At 37.5% G+C, this 20,908-nt stretch overlaps 1 protein-coding gene across 1 annotated transcript in view; it reads left to right on the top strand.

Moving 5' to 3' along the window:
* MRC1 (mannose receptor C-type 1) overlaps positions 1-14,472 on the top strand; it is a 98,099-nt gene extending 83,627 nt beyond the window's left edge. Inside the window, exons 23-30 of the mRNA XM_003903430.5 lie at positions 465-567; positions 4,269-4,501; positions 7,070-7,235; positions 7,952-8,101; positions 10,173-10,286; positions 10,820-10,984; positions 12,624-12,665; positions 13,528-14,472. Coding sequence (XP_003903479.2) covers positions 465-567; positions 4,269-4,501; positions 7,070-7,235; positions 7,952-8,101; positions 10,173-10,286; positions 10,820-10,984; positions 12,624-12,665; positions 13,528-13,778 — 1,224 coding nt within the window. The 3' untranslated portion in view covers positions 13,779-14,472. The remainder of the gene's footprint in view (positions 1-464; positions 568-4,268; positions 4,502-7,069; positions 7,236-7,951; positions 8,102-10,172; positions 10,287-10,819; positions 10,985-12,623; positions 12,666-13,527) is intronic.
* Positions 14,473-20,908: the final 6,436 nt, after the last annotated feature.

The following is a 20,908-nucleotide window of genomic DNA, read 5'->3' as shown; positions in this document are numbered from 1 at the left end:
GGCTATACCAGTCACATACTATGAATCTGTAATAATACTTTTATAAATTTAACAATGAAATATATAGATTGTGCTCATTTCCCTTTAAAAAGATGTTACCTACTTTTGCGTTTGGATACTGGTAGTGTGTATGGAGAAGATACTGCGTTCTCCTAGTTTCTTTGGTTTCTAAGTTTTGAAAGTGATTAATAAAAGGTCTGATAGCAAAATTTCTAAGGCCTGTCTCCAAAATTTATCCAAATCGGTTGGGTTTTCAATTCATACAGTGAGAGTTAAAATGCGGAGGATATGCATAGTAGGTACACTTGGGTAGAAAGTAATGATGGATTGAGCATATTTTAAATTAGGACAGTCTTAAAATTTGGAAATCAGGGATAATGGAAGATTTTTTGCATATTAATGAATTGATTTCAATAGTCATTGATTCATGATTGTTTTCTTTTTCATTCTCCGTAAATATACAGGCTGACTGTGTTGTTATTATTGGAGGTGCATCAAACGAAGCAGGAAAATGGATGGATGATACCTGTGACGGTAAACGAGGCTACATATGCCAGACACGATCTGGTAAGTTCTACCAAAACCTCACCTTCCTGAAGGAGCTGGGGTTTTTTTTCACTTTTTTTTCTTTTTTTTTTTTTTGAGACAGAGTCTCGCTCTGTTGCCCGGGCTGAAGTACAGTGGCATGAACTCAGATCACTGCAACTTCCGCCTCCTGGGTTCAAGCAATTCTTCTGCTTTGTAGCTGGAATTACAGGCATGCACCACCATGCCTGGCTAATTTTTGTATTTTTTGTAGAGATGGGGTTTTCCATGTTGCCCAGGCTCGTCTTGAACTCCTGACCTCAGGTGATCTACCTGCCTCGGCCTCCCAAAGTGCTGTTACAGGAGTAAGCCACTGTGCCAAACCTCACTTATTTTATTTTATTTTATTTTATTTTATTTTAAGTACCGGGATATATGTACGGAGCATGCAGGTTTGTTGTATAGGTGTACATGTGCCATGGTGGTTTGCCGCACCTATCAACCTATCACCTAGCCCCACATGCATTAGCTATTTGTCCTGATGAAGAGCTATGTTTTTAAATGTACTTTAAAATATATAATCATGGCTGGGCACTGTGACTCATGCCTGTAATCCCAGCACTTTTGAAGACTGAGGTGGGTGGATTGCTTGAGCCCCCGTGTTTGAGACCAGCCTGGGTAACCCAGTGAAATCCTATTTCTACAAAAAATACAAAAATTATTTTGTACTTTTACAAAATTATTTTCCTTTTCTAGCTGGGACTATAGGTGTGGTGACTTGTGCCTGTAATCCCAGCTACTTGGGAGGCTGAGGTGAGAGGATCACTTGAGCCAGAGAGGCTGAGACTACAGTGAACCATGATCATGCTACTCACTCCAGTCTGGGTGACAGAGTGAGACCCTGTCTCACAAAAATAAAATAAAAACAAAAACAAACAAATAAAATATATGATCATTCCCTTCCATAGCAATAGGTTTCATTGTTGCTTTAATCCATAGAAGCCTGTGACAGACAAAAAGGGTGATATTTTCTGTACTTAATTCAGGAATCTGCTTTCTTTCTTTTTTTTTTTTTTTTTTTTTAACCAGACAGTTTTGGGCAGACTAAACCTGTCACTAAAACTTTCTATTAGAAATTTGGGATATTTGCTTGCCTGTACCTTTTTAAAATGTCAGAATAGGAATACTTCCGTTTAACTCAGGTAATTTGAGAACTTTTGGCATAAAGCATCCTATATGCCTCATTATTTGTCCTGTATCTTGTGTGCCTTAAACATGTGGATATATGATCTGAGTTTCTTTTTTCATCTTAGAAAGCCAGAATATGGTTAAATGAAAATAACACAATATGCAGACATCTGCTGTCAATTAAGATGGTGTTTAAATACATTTTCGTTTCTAGAGAAACTAGAATAAAAATGCCTAGTTGACAGGGAAGGTGAGCCCCAAAACTGGGGCTTAGCCTGGAAGGGTTCTTGGCTTCACTCAGGAAGGAATTTAAGGGCGAGCTGGTGGTGTTGACAACTTTTATTAAAGAAACAGTGCACAGCAGCAGCAGACATACTGCTTCTCGTGGGGCAGAGCTTATGACATAGGCATTAAGTTCTGCACTCATATTTATACCCACTTTTAATTACATCCAAATTTTTGGAAAAGGAATGTTAACTTCTGAGGGCTGCCACAGCAGTGGTGGGTGTGCCTTATGGAGAGGTTTCAGCCAGTCTTCAATCTGGTCTGGAGCGAGTCCTGCCTCCTACCTCATAGCTACACAAAAGGGTCAGAAATTTAAAAATAGATTAGACAAGAGGGTTGAAGGTGGGGAGGGTTGCTGTCATCCTGAGTAGAGTTCTTAAAGGATGGGTTTGAATTGGAAGGTCCTTATTCTCCCAGACCTAATGAATTTTTCTATACTATTTGGGTAATCAGGGAAGTAATATCAACTCATGACAATAATTGAAAACCATCTAAGATGTTTTCAGATGGTTGAGAAGTACTCCAGAAATCCTAACCTTTTCTTAATCCAAAAGCCATCCCAGTGCATGTCATTTTTCTCTCTATACTACACTCTGTAGCACCAGAATCTTAGGTCACCAGTAATACCAAAGCATACCATCTTTGCCTCTGTTCTTTGGGCCAAGAGGGGACACTCCTTCCAGAAGTGAATGGTGATTCACACACTTATTTAAAAATCTTCTCTTTCTTTTCCTTATACACATACATGACAGAATATGTTGCCACAAATAAAAATTGCTTGCAAATTTTTAATGACTTAAGGAAAGATTCACAGTATTAAAGTGAAAAAAGGTAGCATATAAACTTTTATAAACTATAAATTATCACCAAGTGTGGTGGCTCATGCCTGTAATTCTAGCACTTTGAGAGGCTGAGGCAGGCGGGTTGCCTGAGGCCGGGAGTTCAAGATCAGCCTGGGTAATAGAACAAGACCCTGACTCTAAAATAAAATAAAATGAAATGAAATGAAACATAGAAGTTGGCACTTCTGTAGTGCAGGACAAGGCCGATGACAGGTCATGAGGCATAAAGTGGGACACGTTGGAGAATTGGCCAGGATACACACTGGTAAGCCAGAATATCTAGATCCCTAGACCAGAGAAAAGAACCAGATTCAAATATTTTAGATTTTGCAGGACATACAGTCTCTACTGCAAATACTCAACTCTGCTGTGGTCACAGATGGTCATAGGCAATACATAAACGAATGAATGTGGCCGTGTTCCAGCAAGACTTTATTTATGGACACAAATTTGAATTTCATGTAATATTTACACATCATGAAATATTCTTCTTCTTTGATTCTCCTCTATCCCCAACCATTTAAAAACTTTTGTAGCTCATAGGCTACAAAGACAGACAACACATCAGATTTCATCCTCTGGCTGTTATTTGCTGACTTCTAAGGCATCAGTTAAGACAGGCAGAAACAAGCTCTTCTGGGGGTCTTGACATGAAGTGGCTCAGAGTTCAGGGGGCACAATGCAGTGATTAGAAACACATGCTAGGAGCTTGAAGACAAAAGATCAGAAAGCTGAAGCGATTTGTCTTGTAGGGGCTCTAACCCCTAGGCCAGTTTGGATAAGATTATGGGAGGCTTTACCCCTAGGCGAAGGGCATAGAAAATCATCAAGAGTAAAGCTTGATCCTGAGATCAAGGTTAAACAAGCCAGGGATTTGTGTATGGCTTCATTCCTGAACCTAAACCCGTCACCCGAAGGTGCATTACTCAAAAGTGAAGTCAAACAGATACAAACTCATGGATCAAGTAGAAAAAATGAGGGAGGAAGAGAAAGACTTTTCTTGACCTTGACTTTTAACCTACATGGAAAAATAAAGATTAACAATGACGCAGTCATCTATGTTCTTTAATTTGTGGGATTAAACTACGGCATTTCTTTCATCAAGATACTAGATTGGATTGAATTTGTCATATGTTTTGTTTGTTAGTTTAGAAACTTGATCATATATTTGCCTTAATATTCTAAATATAGTTTGGAATTAATTTAATTTGATCAGGGATACTGATGAAAAAATGTTTGTTTTCTAGTGTGAAATGGCTTATAAAATAGCTAATAACATTTATAGCTAATAATCAACATTCTAATAGCTAAATGTTTGAAGTTATGCCATTTTGCTTATTTTTTGATAGATGAGATCCACTTGTCATTACTGATAGGGCTCAATTACTGTTTATTGATAATGCTAATGAAAATAATGTTTTTATCTAGATCCTTCCTTGACTAATCCTCCAGCAACAATTCAAACAGATGGCTTTATTAATTATGGCAAAAGCAGCTATTCACTCATGAGACAAAAATTTCAATGGCATGAAGCAGAGATATACTGCAAGCTTCACAATTCCCTTATAGCTAGCATTCTGGATCCCTACAGTAATGCATTTGCGTGGCTGCAGATGGAAACATCTAATGAACGTGTGTGGATTGCCCTGAACAGTAACTTGGTAAGATGCTGGAAATATGTGCAACTTGACATGATCAGTAAATTAGGGTTGAATATGATTCTCTTTCTGTTCGTTCTGTTGAATACTCGTCATGTGTAAGAGACTGTGCTAGGCCACGTGAATGATACTAACGTCAACAAGATCCAATCTTTCAGGGACGTGATGCCTTTAAGAATCTGGCAAGCTGGTGATGTGTGTCAGAAATCAAAGTAAGAATTATCTGATGAATGTTAACTCTCCTATTGCATTAGTCTATAAAAATTATATTCGAAATCTCAACAGTTTAATTTATTCACTTATTGCTTCCAAGGTTATGACTATAACTATGGCATGAGAATTAAGAAAGCAGGTTAGGGACATAGTTGCCAGTGATGGGGACACTTTTTATTTTTTGTGGCAAGACATTCTAGACTTGTTGTAGGTTCTGAGGTTGTGGAGCTCCCATCCATTTGTGAGAAATATTTCATTGCAGTCCATTCCTTGTATTCCATAATAGACAAAGTTTGGACAAAACTAGGGATGAAGCACAAAACTAAGAATGCTGACAGAGTTGCCAAATTATTCCTAAAACGAGTTGTCTCTGATGCCTGGTCATCCATCTATCCTCCCTCTATTCATCCTTCTAGCTAGCCAACCAGCAAGCTTCCTAGTAGAAGTAGATATGATGGTCAGCAATTAAGATATAAGACGTATCAAAGAGAGGCATATAGAAAGTGTCATGAGAAGAGAGAAAAGGAACCAGCTGGGCTAGTGGGGAGGACCAAGAAGGTTCGTCAGAAAAAGTCAAAGTTTATAGATACAGTCTAGGATGGTAGAACATAAGGAAGGAATATCAAGAAGGGGGAAAAAAAATAGGAGATAAACTGGAGAGTAGATGAGTGTCAGATGTTATAGAGCTTCCAAGGCCATGATGCAGAGAGAGAAATTTGCAATTTATATACTGAGTATCTCCTAAGTAGGGAAGTGTATATTTAAAAGTAAGTAGTTCCAGAATGATTTCTGTGATTAAACTTAGGCAAGACATTTTTATGTCCCTGTTGACTAAGTTTTTATAATTAAGTCATTTGATAAGTCATTTGTTTTCTTCTCACAGACATGTTCACAATTCTCTTATGAGTTTAAAGTGAGCTTTTATTTTTTGAAAGATTAAATAGTTTTTCATTATAGCAATATTTATCACTACAACAGTATTACCTTCCTTATGTCTATAGAGTTAATGATTATACAAGCATTATTTGATTAAACATGGTATAATACTACAAAATTCTAATTTGAGATAACACATACTTCTAATTTTTGTCACTGGATTTTTGGCAATTGGCTTGGTAAATTAAAAAATGCAGTCAAAAGGGTGATAATTGCTTGAATCTTTGAAAAATTCAGCTACCTCTGATTAATGTTATCTATCATCTATTCTTAGACAATACCTGTAAAATCTCTATTAGACTATTAAAAGGATATTATTGATAAATAATATGTTTGATGTTTATCAATATTTTGTATGTGATCATAAATTTGTTTCACTAAATTTAATAAGAAATGGACTGTGCAGGCTGGGCACAGTGGCTCACGCCTGTAATCCCAGCACTTTGGGAGGCCGAGGCAGGCGGATCCCCTGAGTTCAGGAGTTCGAGACCAGCCTGGCCAACATGGTGAAAACCCGTCTCTACTAAAAAATACAAAAATTAGCCAGGTTTAGTGGCAGACCCCTTAATCCCAGCTACTTGGGAGGCAGAGGCAGAAGAATCATTTGAACCCGGGAGGTGGAGGTTGCAGTGAGCCTAGATCGAGCCATTGCACTCAAGCCTGGGGGACAAGAGTGAGACTTCTCTGAAAAAAAATTTAAAAAAAGGAGAAGAAAGAAAGAAGAAAGGAAGGAAGAAAAAGACAGACAGAAAGAAAGAGACTGTGCAAGTAGACTAAAACGATTGACTTTTTACATCATATATATATGATGTCATATAGCTGAAAGACCACCTCACTAGAATATAGCTGAAAGACCACCTCACTAGAATATAGCTGAAAGACTGCCTCACTAGACATCAAGAGACCAAGGCTTCTCTCTTCCATACCCATATGACCTTAGCTAAGCCATTTACCATTGGTGCTGTTTCAACAGCAGAATAACGAGAAGATATGAAGAGATTAGTATTTCTCTCAGGGGACCATGAATTTAATGAAAATTACTTAATTTTTATTATAATTTCAGTAATCATATAAGAACTATCTTATTCGTTGTGAAGATAAAACTTTTCTTTTGCCCTGAAAACCTGCAAACAAAGAGAGTTTCATGGAATAAGAGATATATATTTTTTTGTCAGTATTTTTTGAAATTACTTCCGAGGATGTATTCCTGGGGATCTCTAAGAAATAACTGTTTCTAAGAAACGCTGCATGTACTGAATTTGAGTGGACAGAAATGATTTATAGTGTTCTTTTTATTCTCAAATGTTCCAGGTTCTATGTCAAATCACAGTCTTAAATATACTTTGTATTCTTGGATTGGTTCTTTTAGTGTTTTCTAAGTGAAGCAAGGCTGCGTGTTCATGCTTGTTTTTGTTGTTGCAGACTGATAGTCAGTACACCTGGACTGATAAGTGGAGGGTGAGGTACACTAACTGGGCTGCTGATGAGCCTAAATTGAAATCAGCATGTGTTTATCTGGATCTCGATGGCTACTGGAAGACAGCATATTGCAATGAAAGTTTTTACTTTCTCTGCAAAAGATCAGATGGTAATTGAATATATAAAAACAATCAGGGGATCTGAAATTTTCTGAATAAGCTACTACTTACCACTGTTGATATTATTAAACAGTAATGTATCTTGGAGAGCTAAGAATAATATAAAACATACTGCCTCACTTAACAAAAGACTATCTTTATAAACCAATATACGTAGATCAAAATAATGGAGATGAACATTTCCCCAGGAAATTTTGCTTACATTTGATATTGACAACACATCTATATCAAAGGAATTTTATCAGAATACATGTAGATTCCTACAGTCAATGATGGACACCATACTAGAATTCTAAATATAGCATTTAGTTACATCCCAGGTGCTACTAATAGCTAAGAAAGGGTTATAGGGATTAGGATCCCGGAAAAGGGAAACAGGGACTTAAAAAAGGGAAGTCACTTTACAAATTACTTTGTGGTGACTTTTAAAACATTTATCTTTGTAGGTATCTATGGATGTGTTGTCTTAACGATGAGTGTAATTGACTGCCACTATACCGTAGCACATTCTATTGAAATATATTCAAAGTGGAAAAATTGACAAAAAGAAACCCAGTAATAAATATGGTGATCCGAATGATAATCATTGGAAGATTTTTTTTAAAAATAATGATCAATGATTAATTGTTGTAGCTGCTAATATATGATGCTACATACTACAGGAACTTCAGGTTTTGCTTTGTTTAAAATGTGTTTTTATTAACAGAAATCCCTGCTACTGAACCCCCACAACTGCCTGGCAGATGTCCGGAGTCAGATCACACGGCCTGGATTCCTTTCCATGGTCACTGTTACTATATTGAGTCCTCATATACAAGAAACTGGGGCCAAGCTTCTCTGGAATGTCTTCGAATGGGTGAGTGCCACATTTCCTGAAGGAAAGCTCTGTAACCATCTATTCTGGGCTCCACTGACACCATACATGAAATATACGAAGAATGTAAAAATACCTGTTTATACTTTTAATGATGCATTTTATAACAGAATGGCCAATATCATGCTTCCCAAATGTGATCTCTAAGTTTGTAGCCTCAAATTTTAGAGAATTTAGAGAATTCAGGTAGAAAACAGCATGTTCTAAGTGGTCTCTTCCTTTCAGACTTCATGTTCTGAACTGTTAGGATTCTCATTCTCAGTTATTCCAAGCATTGTACTCACCTCTTATCACTGATAAGCTGAAGTTTTACGAGTGCCCAGGAACCATTTTGTTTTACCATTAATAGAAAAGTATTTCTATTTAGTTATTGTTTTGTGAAGACAAATAAAACAAAACTCAAATAGACACTACAAAGATGAATGATTTTTCCCCCGAAGTAAAAAATATCAAATAAAGTTTATTTTTAGGGTACATTTAAAAGTCACTTAGTTAAATCCCATTAAATATTTTACTGAATTCTTTTTACTTCATGTTTTTAAGGCCTCACTCAAGAGTCCTTCATCCAACAGTGATATGCACAGGTTGCAGCCTCATTTCCTCCGGGTTCTTTCGAAAGTCAATATTTCTCATGATGCCACCTGATGCCATCTTTGAACTTTTGTAATTAAAAAAAGTTTTTCTTCATATCACTAAGTATTTTTTTGAAAAAAAATGTAGGAACTTTGTTTTCCATTTTAGGTGACTCTTTTCTGGTAAATAAAATGAATGCTTCTCATTCTCATTCTCAAAATGTGAGTCACAAATATTTTGAAATGGCTAATGTTTGTGAAATATATTTAATAATGGATTGTGTAATCATGCAGTGAAAACAAGGCGACAATGCAGAACTCCGTAATATGGGATACAGGCATATGGTTAGGTGCGGACCCTCAAGGTTCAGAAAGCCTGGGTCATAGCATGAGCTTCCCTCTGCTAGTGTTAGGATCTTGGCAGATTACTCATCCTCTGTGCTTTAGTTTCCTTATCTATAAAATGGGGCAAAGATGGTACCTGTTTAACGAAGTGATTGTAAAAATTGAATGGGTTAATGCTTGTAAAGTCCAAAGCAAAATGTTCGGCATGAAACGCTTAAAAGATATTAGTTATTATTAAAAAGCTAGAGATTTTTACTCTAAAATTTAATGTTCACAATGTAATGTGGGTTGTCACCTCCATAGCCATCTAACTGGTCTTCCTGTTTTATCTCCTTGCTTTGACTGGTCCTGTACACAACAGCTGGATTCTAATAATAACTAATATAGGACCATTCTTAAGTGGAGAATCTAACTGTTATCTATAGGACCAATCAAAGCAAGACGATGGGTTATTGCATCATTCAGCTGCCTGAAAAAAAACTAAGTGTTCTTTATCACCACATTGCCCTTAATACCAACCTCCAGCCTTCTGTAATGAGACCTAACTCATGTCTTTTTTTTTTTGGGGGGGGAGAGGCCGATGGACCAGATTGGTGCCACACTCCAGTCAAACCAAGTTCTCTCTGTTCCTGATGCTTCCCTTCCTCTTTGTCTTTCCTCTTATCACCTCTTTTTCCTGGAATTATTTTCTATCCTTTTTACTTGAAATCCTGTTCTTCTCTCTACTGAAATTCTGTTTCCTCTATCCTCCCTTTTAGCTGCTTCACCAAGAATGAATATTGACATGTCCATAGCATATGACACTTAATTCCCCTTCTATAATATTTCTTTGTACTCTTATTACTGGCCACTGAACCATAACTTTTGTAAGACATATTCTACATCCTACTAATCTTTGAATATCCTGCAGGAACTAGTTCAGTGCTTGTACTCAAATGATGCTAATGATGCTTAAAAACATATTTCAGAATGAAAACTAAAATTCTGAGAAGACAAACATCTGCCCTTTGAAATTGTTCCCCTTACATGCAGATGTTAGACTGATTTTTGTTGCTCTTAATAGCAGTGCTGTTTACAAAAATATTTTCAGCTACTTAAATGTGCAGCTATTGCATTTATCCTTTTATGCTTTCCAGGTTCCTCTCTGGTTTCCATTGAAAGTGCTGCAGAATCCAGTTTTCTGTCATATCGGGTTGAGCCACTTAAAAGTAAAACCAATTTTTGGATAGGATTGTTCAGAAATGTTGAAGGTAATGTTTGCAGCATGCTTATTTAATCACAAATATTGTAAAATGTTGTATGTAAAACAAGATTTCGTTTCCAAAATGTGTTGCCTTAAAAATGATTAATTCATGAAGAATTTGAAAATTCAAACTCATATTTTTATTTAAGAACTGAAACTTAAAATGACTTTCATATCATGCTATCCTCAAAGTTGCTAATTAAAAAATGTCTTTTGTAGCTGAGATAGTTTCAGAAGCTTTAAAAAGCATTTTCTATGTTTTCATGGGGCCAGGAAAAAAATGCTAAGGAAAGGAGAAGTATAAATATTTGTACTAATTAGAAATACATTTTTAACTAAAGCTATATAGTAAACCTATTCTTTTTGGTTTCCTTCCCTGTAATAATTAGTCATTATAGTCTCGCCTGTTAAGTCTGGTTATAAATGACTGTTGATTCTAGTATAAAAGAATATGCTTAGAAATTTGCATAAATTGGCTGAACTTATTTTAAGACGGGTTATATTTAACTTTTGTCTTTATTCATTTTATCTGATGATCAGGAATGTGGCTGTGGATAAATAATAGTCCGGTCTCCTTTGTCAACTGGAACACAGGAGATCCCTCCGGTGAACGGAACGATTGTGTAGCTTTACATGCGTCTTCTGGGTTTTGGAGTAATATTCACTGTTCTTCCTACAAAGGATATATTTGTAAAAGACCAAAAAGTAAGTAAGAAGTTCATTGCATGGTGCAAATCACTGCCATTTCTTTCAAATGGTAAGATATCAGGTATGGAATCATAATGTGATTATGAGGCCATTGCAAGCTCTCTCTTTTCATACGTGAAAAATCCATTCTGCCATTGCAGTTCATTACTGTTGCAGCTCTGCGTGATTGAGAGACACTCTCTGTCTGCTTAACTGTTGTAATAATTTTTGCTTATCAATGCATTTGTAATGGGATATCTGAAGCATTTGCCAAGCTGAAAACAGTCAGGAGAGCTCATCTGCAAAGCCTTACTGCTTGAGGGAAAAGGTGGTAAAGCCAGTACCAGCCCAAACCAGAGGAGACCAAGGTTCTGGAGAGGGATCAGAATTGATTGTGGAATGAGTCATGTCAGACTAATTCAGTCTCCTTTTAAGATGGAAAGTGAGACCGTGAAAGGAACGGGACCGGGGAATTGATAGTGTTGAGTGCTCACAAGGTGCCTCTATCTGGAATTTAAAATTATTTCGTTGCCATGCCATGTCGCATAATATCCCTCCCAATAAATTACTGATTAGATAGTAGAGTTGTTGGTTTTTTTTTTTTTTTTTTTTTTTTTGAGACAGAATCTTGCTCTGTCGCCAGGCTGGAGTGCATTGGTACGATCTCAGCTCACTGCAACCTCTGCCTCCTGGGTTCAAGTGATTCTCCTGCCTCAGCCTCCCGAGTAGCTGGGATTACAGGAGCACACTACCATGCCCAGCTAATTTTTGTATTTTTAGTAGAGACGGGGTAGAGTTTACCATTTTAAAATTTGGCAGGTCTTTAGCCTTCTCTAACTGTTCTAAGACACACCACACCCTCTGGTGCAATGTTGGAGTTGTTTTTTGTTTTTGTTTTTGTTTTTTTGTTTGTTTGGTTTTTTTTGCTTTTGTTTTTGAGACAGAGTCTCGCTCTGTTGCCCACTCTGGAGCACAGTGGCGCAATCTCTGCTCACTGCAGCCTCCGCCTCCTGGGTTCAAGCAATTCTCTTGCCGCAGCCTCCCAAGTAGCTGGGATTACAGGTGCATGCCACCACGCCCAGCTAATTTTTGTATTTTTAATAGAGACGGGGTTTCACTATGTTGGCCAGGCTGATCTCAAACTCCTGACCTCAGATGATCCGCCCTCCTCGGCTTCCCAGAGTGCTGGGATTACAACAGGCGTGAGCCACCACTCCAGACATGGAGTCTTATTTTACTTTTCATTCAAATGCTTTGTAACATCTTAGGCTTCAGGGGGCTAATTTCAAAACCCCTAGCCTTGAATATTTTAATTATGGGTAGATTGGTAGATTTTAAGGGTATCATTGGCTCAAATGCAACTTGGAGAATCACATTTCCAGATCTTCTAATATACTCAAACTCACCCTACAGCCATAGGAGACTGCTATAGCTTAGACAGACAGACAGACAGATAGATAATTGATAGGTAGACACATAAATAAAAATACGGATTTTTTTTCTACCTGTATTTTTATATCTATCATATCATAATATCATATATCATATCAACACAGATCAAATGTGGAGGATTCCATGTATTTGTGAGCCAATAATATTTGCTATCTACCTGCAATTATTCTGGTTTTTTATAAATATTTATTTTTTTTACACACAGTTATTGATGCTAAACCTACTCATGAATTACTTACAACAAAAGGTAAGGCCACTGCAAAATTTCAAGTTCTGTGTTAGTAATACATTCGGACTGTTTGTTTTAAAAGGCATAATAGTAATCCCTTCCAACTCCCCTGCTCTCTCAGTAGAATTTGCTTAAGCTAAACTATCCTTTGTCATCAACCTACTTTGAATAATACTTTAGAAAAAGAGGCCTTGGAGTCAGGTTGGTGTTTTCACTATAAGCAGTTATTGAAGGCATTTTTTTTTTTTTTTCTCTGTTACAAACTGTTGCCTTGAACCCATGGAAGAAATTTCTCTTAAAAATCTCTGTGGGCCTTTTTTCTTTTATTAGAATGTTTTTGTTTTAATTTTTATAAACTACTTGAATTAGGTAACTGATCCCATTTCACTCATTTTATTGACTGCTTAAAAAAAAACAGAGTGAGATTTATGGCCTTCCTGTAACCTCCTAATTAATGTCATGAGTGCTATTTGTTTACTAATTACATCCATGAGTTCAAGTTTTCAGTATTCTTATTTTCTTTTTCTCTTCATTTTTCATTTTCTTTTAATATCATTACTAATCTATTTATCTTCTTATACCATATATTTAACAGCCTTAAATTATTTTGAAATAAGGTATATATATTTTAATACATTGATGAACTAGCACACTGCTACATAGACAGATGGATTATTCTTGCAACTGAATAATCATCTTACCATTCTGAATAATCCTCTATACCAAAGGGACTCTTGTTTTCACGTCTTTCGTTTCTGTTTGACGAATGTCACTTGAAAGAATATTTATGCCTTTTAGTTTTTCAACAAGCAAAGTTCTGCATAGCATTCAACCCTCTGCTTCCCTCCGCCTTTTCCGTAATGATTTTATTTATTTATAGCTGACACAAGGAAGATGGACCCTTCCAAACCGTCTTCCAGTGTGGCTGGAGTAGTCATCATTGTGATCCTCCTGATTTTAACGGGTGCTGGCCTTGCTGCCTATTTCTTTTATAAGAAAAGACGTGTGCACCTACCTCAAGAGGGCGCCTTTGAAAACACTCTATATTTCAATAGTCAGTCAAGCCCAGGAACTAGTGATATGAAAGATCTCGTGGGCAACATTGAACAGAATGAACACGCAGTCATCTAGTACCTCAATGCGATTCTGAGATATTTGAATGTCATAAAATTGTAACTGAAATTAAAAATTTTTAGTTCAATGTGATTGTTTTAAAATGAGTACTGAATTGTACTGTTCTGTCCTTTTTTTCTTTGCCTAATTGAAGAAATAATTGCTTGTTTTCTAGCCTGGCAAGATATTTTCATAAAAGAGGGATAATAATGCTGATTACTACCTTTTAAAATATCTTAGATAAATGCACAGCACCACAGTACCAACATCTAAGCACTAGTGATGTGTAGCTGATGTCAGCTTCATGTGGATTTTAAGCACTCTAGAAACGATGACGCTTCTTGGCATATTTTAAGGAGCTCTGAAAATGTGTTACCTATTCAATTGTTACTCAGCAAGTAGAAGACCATTTGAAAAATCAGGTACAAATATCCTCAAGTGGCATAAAAATGTAGTCAGTTTTCTCTTTTACCAGTTTTTATTTCCACTCCAATTATTTAGAACTTTATTTGTACGTGTGCAGAAGAATAAGGCAGCTGAGAATCTTGTTTCCCCCAAGAGAGTTTTACAGGCTGAGTGTTGCAAATGTGTTCTTTGTCCTGTTATATGTATATCAGGAATACAAGGATGTGAAATAAAAATGTAAATTTGCGTAACTGGATGTACTTAGATAATGTGAAATAAACATTAAAGACAAGGTCTATTTTTAATAGATTTGCATTTTGGTGATCTTAGTATAAATTTGCTTTTAAATGAGATGTATTTATCCACTCACTTTACACTTTAACTTGACACTTATGATATTACTTGTAGAGAAATTCTTTAAATGAAACTCACAAACTATTTTGAAAAGGAGTGTTGCTAAAATGCTGTGTGTAAAATGAATTTTTTACCATAACGATTTTGCCAGATCTTCCCCATAACATGGACTCAATCAGAATTCAACCATCAAAACCACTAATACTATTGAGAATCAGAATTCAGAATATCCTTTTCTCTCTTTAATGATTTCTTTTCACTTAACAATTTTGCCTTAAAGTTTGAGGTATATTATGAAATATTTGGGAGGTTTTACATCTGTATTAGTCAATTTTCATACTGCTGATAAAGACATACCCAAGACTGGGTTAATTTATAAAGAAAAGAGGTTTAATGGACTCAGTTCCATGGGACTGGAGAGGCCTCATAATCATGGTGGAAGGCAAAAGGCACATCTTACATGGTGGCAGACAAGAGAGAAAAATGAGAGCCAAGCAAAAGGGGTTCCCCTCATAAAACCATCAGATCTCATGAGACTTATTCTCTACCACAAGAACGGTATGGGGGAAACTGCCCCCGTGATTCAATTATCTCCCACTGGGTCCCTCCCACAACACATGGGGATTATGAGAGCTACAATTCAAGATGAGTTTTGGGTGGGGACACAGTCAAACCATATCAGTATCTTGCACAGGTACCACACTGCCAGCTCACCTTCACTTTTTTATGAGATTGCCCATGAGCAGAAGTCTTTACCTGGAATCACTGGATGGGACTCCTTGGATGGCATTAAGGGATCTAGGAAGGCCCCCAAATTGCAGGGCAAAATGTCATGTTTGTTTTGTGCCTTTATTTTTCTGGAAAGAAAACAGCTAGATTCTCAAGAAAGTCAATCATTCAAAAAAGAATAAGAAATGGCATAGTATTTGGGATAGGGTGGAGTTTCCAATACTCCAACTTAGAAACAAATAGGAAGTAAGAAGTAGGCTGAGCGCAGTGGCTCACACCTGTAATCCCAGCACTTTGGGAGGCCGAGGCGGGCGGATTGCCTGAGGTCAGGAGTTCAAGACCAGCCTGGCCAACATGGTGAAAACCCATCTCTACTTAAAATACAAAAATTAGCCGGGCATGGTATGGGGCTCCTGTAATCCCAGCTACTCAGGAGGCTGAGGCAGGAGTATCACTTGAACCTGGGGGGCAGAGGTTGCAGTGAGCCGAGATCGCGCCACTGCACTCCAGCCTGAGCAAAAAGAGTGAGAATCTGTCTCAAAAACAAAACGAAAAAAAGTAAGTGGGCAACTGTTGGAAAGGTTTCTGAGCACAAACAACTCCTTTCAACACCTCAAATAATAGCAATCAAGTTGCTTTTCATTTTCTCGATAAGAACAAAGCAAGTTCGACTTGAGGAAGTTCCAATAGAAGCAGTGGCTGCAGTGTCAAAGCAGTATGTGGTGAATTACGCTAAGGCAATCCCTTTCCTTCTGTCTGTCTAGCTAGCTAACTCTCTAATTTTTTCCCCCAAAGATAAAAGACAGAAATATGGAATGAGAAGAAATGCTTGAGTGAGTATGGTTTACAAATTCTTTACACAAATCTTTTTCATTATAATTCAGAGCTGCAGTTTCACAGAAAATATTTTGGACTCCGTGCAACATATATCTCAGACTAAATGTCTTATCATTTCAGAAAACAGTCTGTGTTTGACAGGGTTGCTGAGTATTGTATTTCACACTCTCACATTATCCACCCAAACACATACTCAACGAGATAAGTCGTGTGTATCTCTTTAGTACTGTACTAAAATAGCAAGGATATTTTTTGGTGGAGCCGGGAGGAGGTATTGGGTAGAGAAGAGCAGTTTCCGTGTTGTTCATTTATTCATTTGTTTTTGGTTTAGGTGGTTGTAGTTTATGTGATTGCACTTGCTTGAGGTTTTCATCAGGGTTCAGGAGCTGGAAGATTCTTAAGGCTGTTTTTTCCCAGTTGAACTCAAACAGTGTGGATTGTGTGTAAGCTGAACTCTGAAAATAATGGAGATGTCAGTACCGACTGGTGGACACATGACGCATCCATTTCTCAGTATTCACTCCTGCATCCATTTATCCCTTTATTCATTTTTTTCATTACATATTTCTTGAGCATCTAATACATGTGCCAGACATTGCACTCACCCCTGTATGTTCAGATATAGCTAAGAAGCAGGGCCCATCCACATAGTGCAGTCTAGTGGCCATCCAGACCGTTTAATAACCATATGGCGGATGCATTGGTAGAATGTGCTTAAGGTATTAATGGAGCAGCAAGAAATGCAGAGATGGCTGTTGGCAGGGGCAGAACCAGGTTTTGTGTGGCCTGGAGATGTTGCTCTTGAGGGCCCTCTTTAAGAAAAGGGCTAGATGTGGTGGCTCATGCCTGCAATCCCAGATCTTTGGAAGTCTGAGGCAGGAGGATCGCTTGAGGCCAGGAGGTCAAGACCAGCCTTGGCAGCATAGTGAGAATCTGTCACTACAAAAAACTTTTAAAAAGCTAGCCGGGCATGGTGGCAAGTGCCTGTAGTCCTGGCTACTTAGGAGGCTGAGGTAGGAGGATCCCTTGAGCCCAGGAGTTCAAAGCTGCAGTGAGCTGTGATCACACCACTGCACTCCAGCCTGGGCCACAGAGTGGGACCCTGTCTCTGAAAAAAACAAAAACAAAAACAAAACAAAGAAAAAGAATATTAAAAAATAGGTACAAAAGTGAAAATGTATTCAGAACAAGAAATCAGGAGAAATTGCAAATTCTTAAAAGCTGGTAACTGCAACAAACATCACACATTGGGGACAGTTACACATTATTTTTAGTAATTACCTTCATGATGTACTTCCTATTACTTTGCTTGGGCTGTCATAATAAAATGCCACAGACTGGGTGGCTTAAACAACAGAGAGATATTTTCCAATATCTTCTGCAGGGAAATGAAAACAATTGAATATGCGTATGTGTGTATAGTGTGTGTGTACAGTATATGTGTGTACATGGGTGTGTATAGTATGTCTGTACAGTATGTGTGCAGTATATTTGTGTGTGTACTGTATATGTGTGCATGCAGTAGATATGTGTGTGTACAGTATGGGTGTGTACAGTATATATGTGTGTAGTATACATGTGTACAGTATATATGTGTGTGCATGCCGTAGATATCTGTGCAGTATATCTGTGTATACAGTATATGTGTGTATACAGTGGACATCTTTGTGTACAGTATATGTGTGTGCATGCAGTAGATATCTATGTGTGTGCAGTATGTACAGTATATGTGCATGCAGTATATGTTTGTACATATATATGTGTGCATGTACAGTATGTATGTGTAGACATGTATATGTGTGTAGTGTATGTGTAGTATATGTGTGTGTGCAGTATATATGTGTGTATAGCATATATCTGTACAGTATGTGTGTATGCAGCATATATGTATGTGTACAGTATGTGTGTGTACACAGTATATGTGTATGCATGCATTCTATATCTGTACAGTATGTGTGTACAGTATATACATGTGTGCAGTACATATGTGTATACAGTATATATGTGTATGTACAGTAAGTTTGCAGTATATATGCATGTATAGTGTGTGTGATGTGTGTACAGTATATGTTTGTACAGTATACCTGTGTGTGTACAGTATATGCATGTGTGGTGTATATATATGTGTATGTATGGTATATGTGTATGTGCAGTATATATATGTGTGTGTGTATCTGTCTCTCTAGGAAGAGATATTTTGAGGAATTGGCTTGCACAATTGTGGAGGTTTGAGGAGTCCACAGTCTACTGGGCAGGCCAGCAGGCTGGAGACCCAGGGAAGGGTTGCAGTTCAAGTCCAAGGGCAATCTGCTGGCAGAATTCCTTTTTGCTTGCGGGAGGCCAGGCCTTCAGCTGATTGAATGAAGCCCACCTACGTCATGAAGGGTAATCTGTTTTACTCAAAATCCATCAATTAAAATCTTAATACCCAAACACCATCACAGAAACAGCTAAAATAATGTTTGGTCAAATATCTTGGCACTGTGACCCAGCCATGTTGACACATAAGATTAACCATCACACTCCCTTATATGGCAATGATTTTGTAATATTTTTTGTAGAGGGAATAGAAAGATAATTCCATCTTTAGCACAGTCAATCAGACATTTTAAAAATATTTGATAGTTTAGAAATGCTAATTTCAACTCTACAACTTGTTACTGATAATGTTTAATTTTTAGGATTGTTATCACATATGGGAGAACTATCACGTATTTTCATATATGAGCACTAATAATTTAGGACATTAATTTCGAGTTTGGGTGTGAGAGAAATAAGTAATCTGAAACAGTTTTTGATGTGATGATATTAATCAGTTTATTGATATTGTTTTTATAATGGCCTATGAGTTTGGGGAAGGCTGTTATTTTATGTCAAATCAGCTAAAAATTTAAATCTTTTTCTAATATGTTCATATGATTTACTTTTCTTTAGGAGCTAAAATTATGTAATCTAAGAATCTCTTCAGTACTTCAATTTGAAACATCTTTCTTGTTATAAAGTATTGTTTTGGAAATGAGCTGAAAATTCTCTTCTTACTATTTCCTTTTTGATCTCAGAATAATTTCTATTGGTTTCATGGCCAATTTTTTGCTGTTTTATATCCCCATTAATCTCATATGCATTTTTCCTATAGATATATATATTTTTTTGACGGAGTCTCGCTCTGTCGCCCAGGCTGGAGTGCAGTGGCGCAATCTCTGCTCACTGCAACCTCCACCTCCCAGGTTGACGCCATTCTCCTGTCTCAGCCTCCCGAGTAGCTGGGACCACAGGCACCCGCCACCACGCCCGGCTAATTTTTGTATTTTTGGTAGAGACAGGGTTTCACCGTGTTAGCCAGGATAGTCTTGATCTCCTTACCTCAAGATCCTCCCGCCTCGGCCTCCCAAAGTGCTGGGATTACAGGTATGAGCCAGCGCACCCGGCTCCTATTTGTTTAATAATTTTTAAAATGAGATATACTTTCTATACATCCAAACCTTCAGTCTGCCAGTATTTATAGAAGAACTTCTCAATTGTTTTAGTTGAAATGTTCCAAAAATGTTTTTCCAAGTTGCAGTTAAAATGACATACTTGACAAAACTCCAATACCACATTCCTATCAAAACAGAAAAAAGAAAAATATGTGGTTCTTTTATAATTGTCTATTATAGACAATAATACACCTTTCATTTAATTACTTAGACCTTCTTTTTGTGTTACTTAAACCTTCCATTTTGATTAAGCATTGATGATAATTGAAATTTCTTTTTTTTTTTTTTTTTTTTTTTTTTGATGGAGTCTCACTTTGTCGCCCAGGCTGGAATGCAGTGGCGCACCTCGACTCACTGCACCCTTTGCCTCCCAGGTTCAAGCAATTCTCCTGCCTCAGCCTCCTGAATAGCTGGGATTACAGGCACCTGCCACCATGCCAGGCTAACTTTTTTGTATTTTTAGTAGAGACAGGGTTTCACCATGTTGGCCAGGCTGGTCTTGAACTGATCATTGAAATTTCTACTTACATTTTTTACACTCTGGTGAGTAAAATAGTTTCTATAGACTAGCTTCATGTTTCATGTATTTCAAACCTTGTTCTCCTCTAATCCCCACTTGCTTTGCTCAGGGGTCCCCTAGGATACACTAACAGTACTCTGTAAAATCTGGCCTTCAACCTTCTAGTAATATAGTTGGATGTTTTTGCAAAGGGAATGATAGGTGTATTGCTAGAGCCCATTCATGAGGTGGCTTTCTGATGTGTTCATTTCACTAGACTAAAGTATGGTACCCAGTGACTCAGTCAAGATAAATCTAGGTGGTTTGTGAAGGGATGTTGCAGAAGTAATTAAAGTTCCTAATCAGTTGACTTTAAATTAGGGAAATTATCTGGAGAGGGCCCGGTTTAATCAGTTGAATGGTCTTAAAATTAGGCTCAGGCTTTTCCTGAGGGTGAGGGTTTCTGATTATGGACCACAGCTTTGGCTCAAGAAGTTCCACATGAAGTTCCAGTTCCAGTTTGCTCCTGATCCCCTCCCCTCCCGTCCCGTCCGCTCCCGTCCCCTACCCGCCCCTCCCCTTCCTTTCTTTTTCCTTCTTTCTTTTTTTCTTCCCTCTTTCCTTTTGTTTTCTTTCCTTTTTTTTCTTTTCTGACAGGATCTCTGTTTCCCGTGCTGGAGTGCAGTAACATGATCATAGCTCACTGGAGCCTCAAACTCTCAGGCTTAAGCAATCCTCCCACCTTGGCCTCCTGAGTAGCTAGAACTACAGGCATGTGCCACCATACCTGGCTATTTTTTTTTTTCGTAAAGATGAGGTCTCCCTGTGTTGCTCAGACTGGTCTCAAA

Source organism: Papio anubis, chromosome 11 (assembly GCF_008728515.1).
Source record: "Papio anubis isolate 15944 chromosome 11, Panubis1.0, whole genome shotgun sequence".
NCBI lineage: Eukaryota > Metazoa > Chordata > Mammalia > Primates > Cercopithecidae > Papio > Papio anubis.
This window is presented reverse-complemented; position numbering and strand designations above follow the sequence as displayed.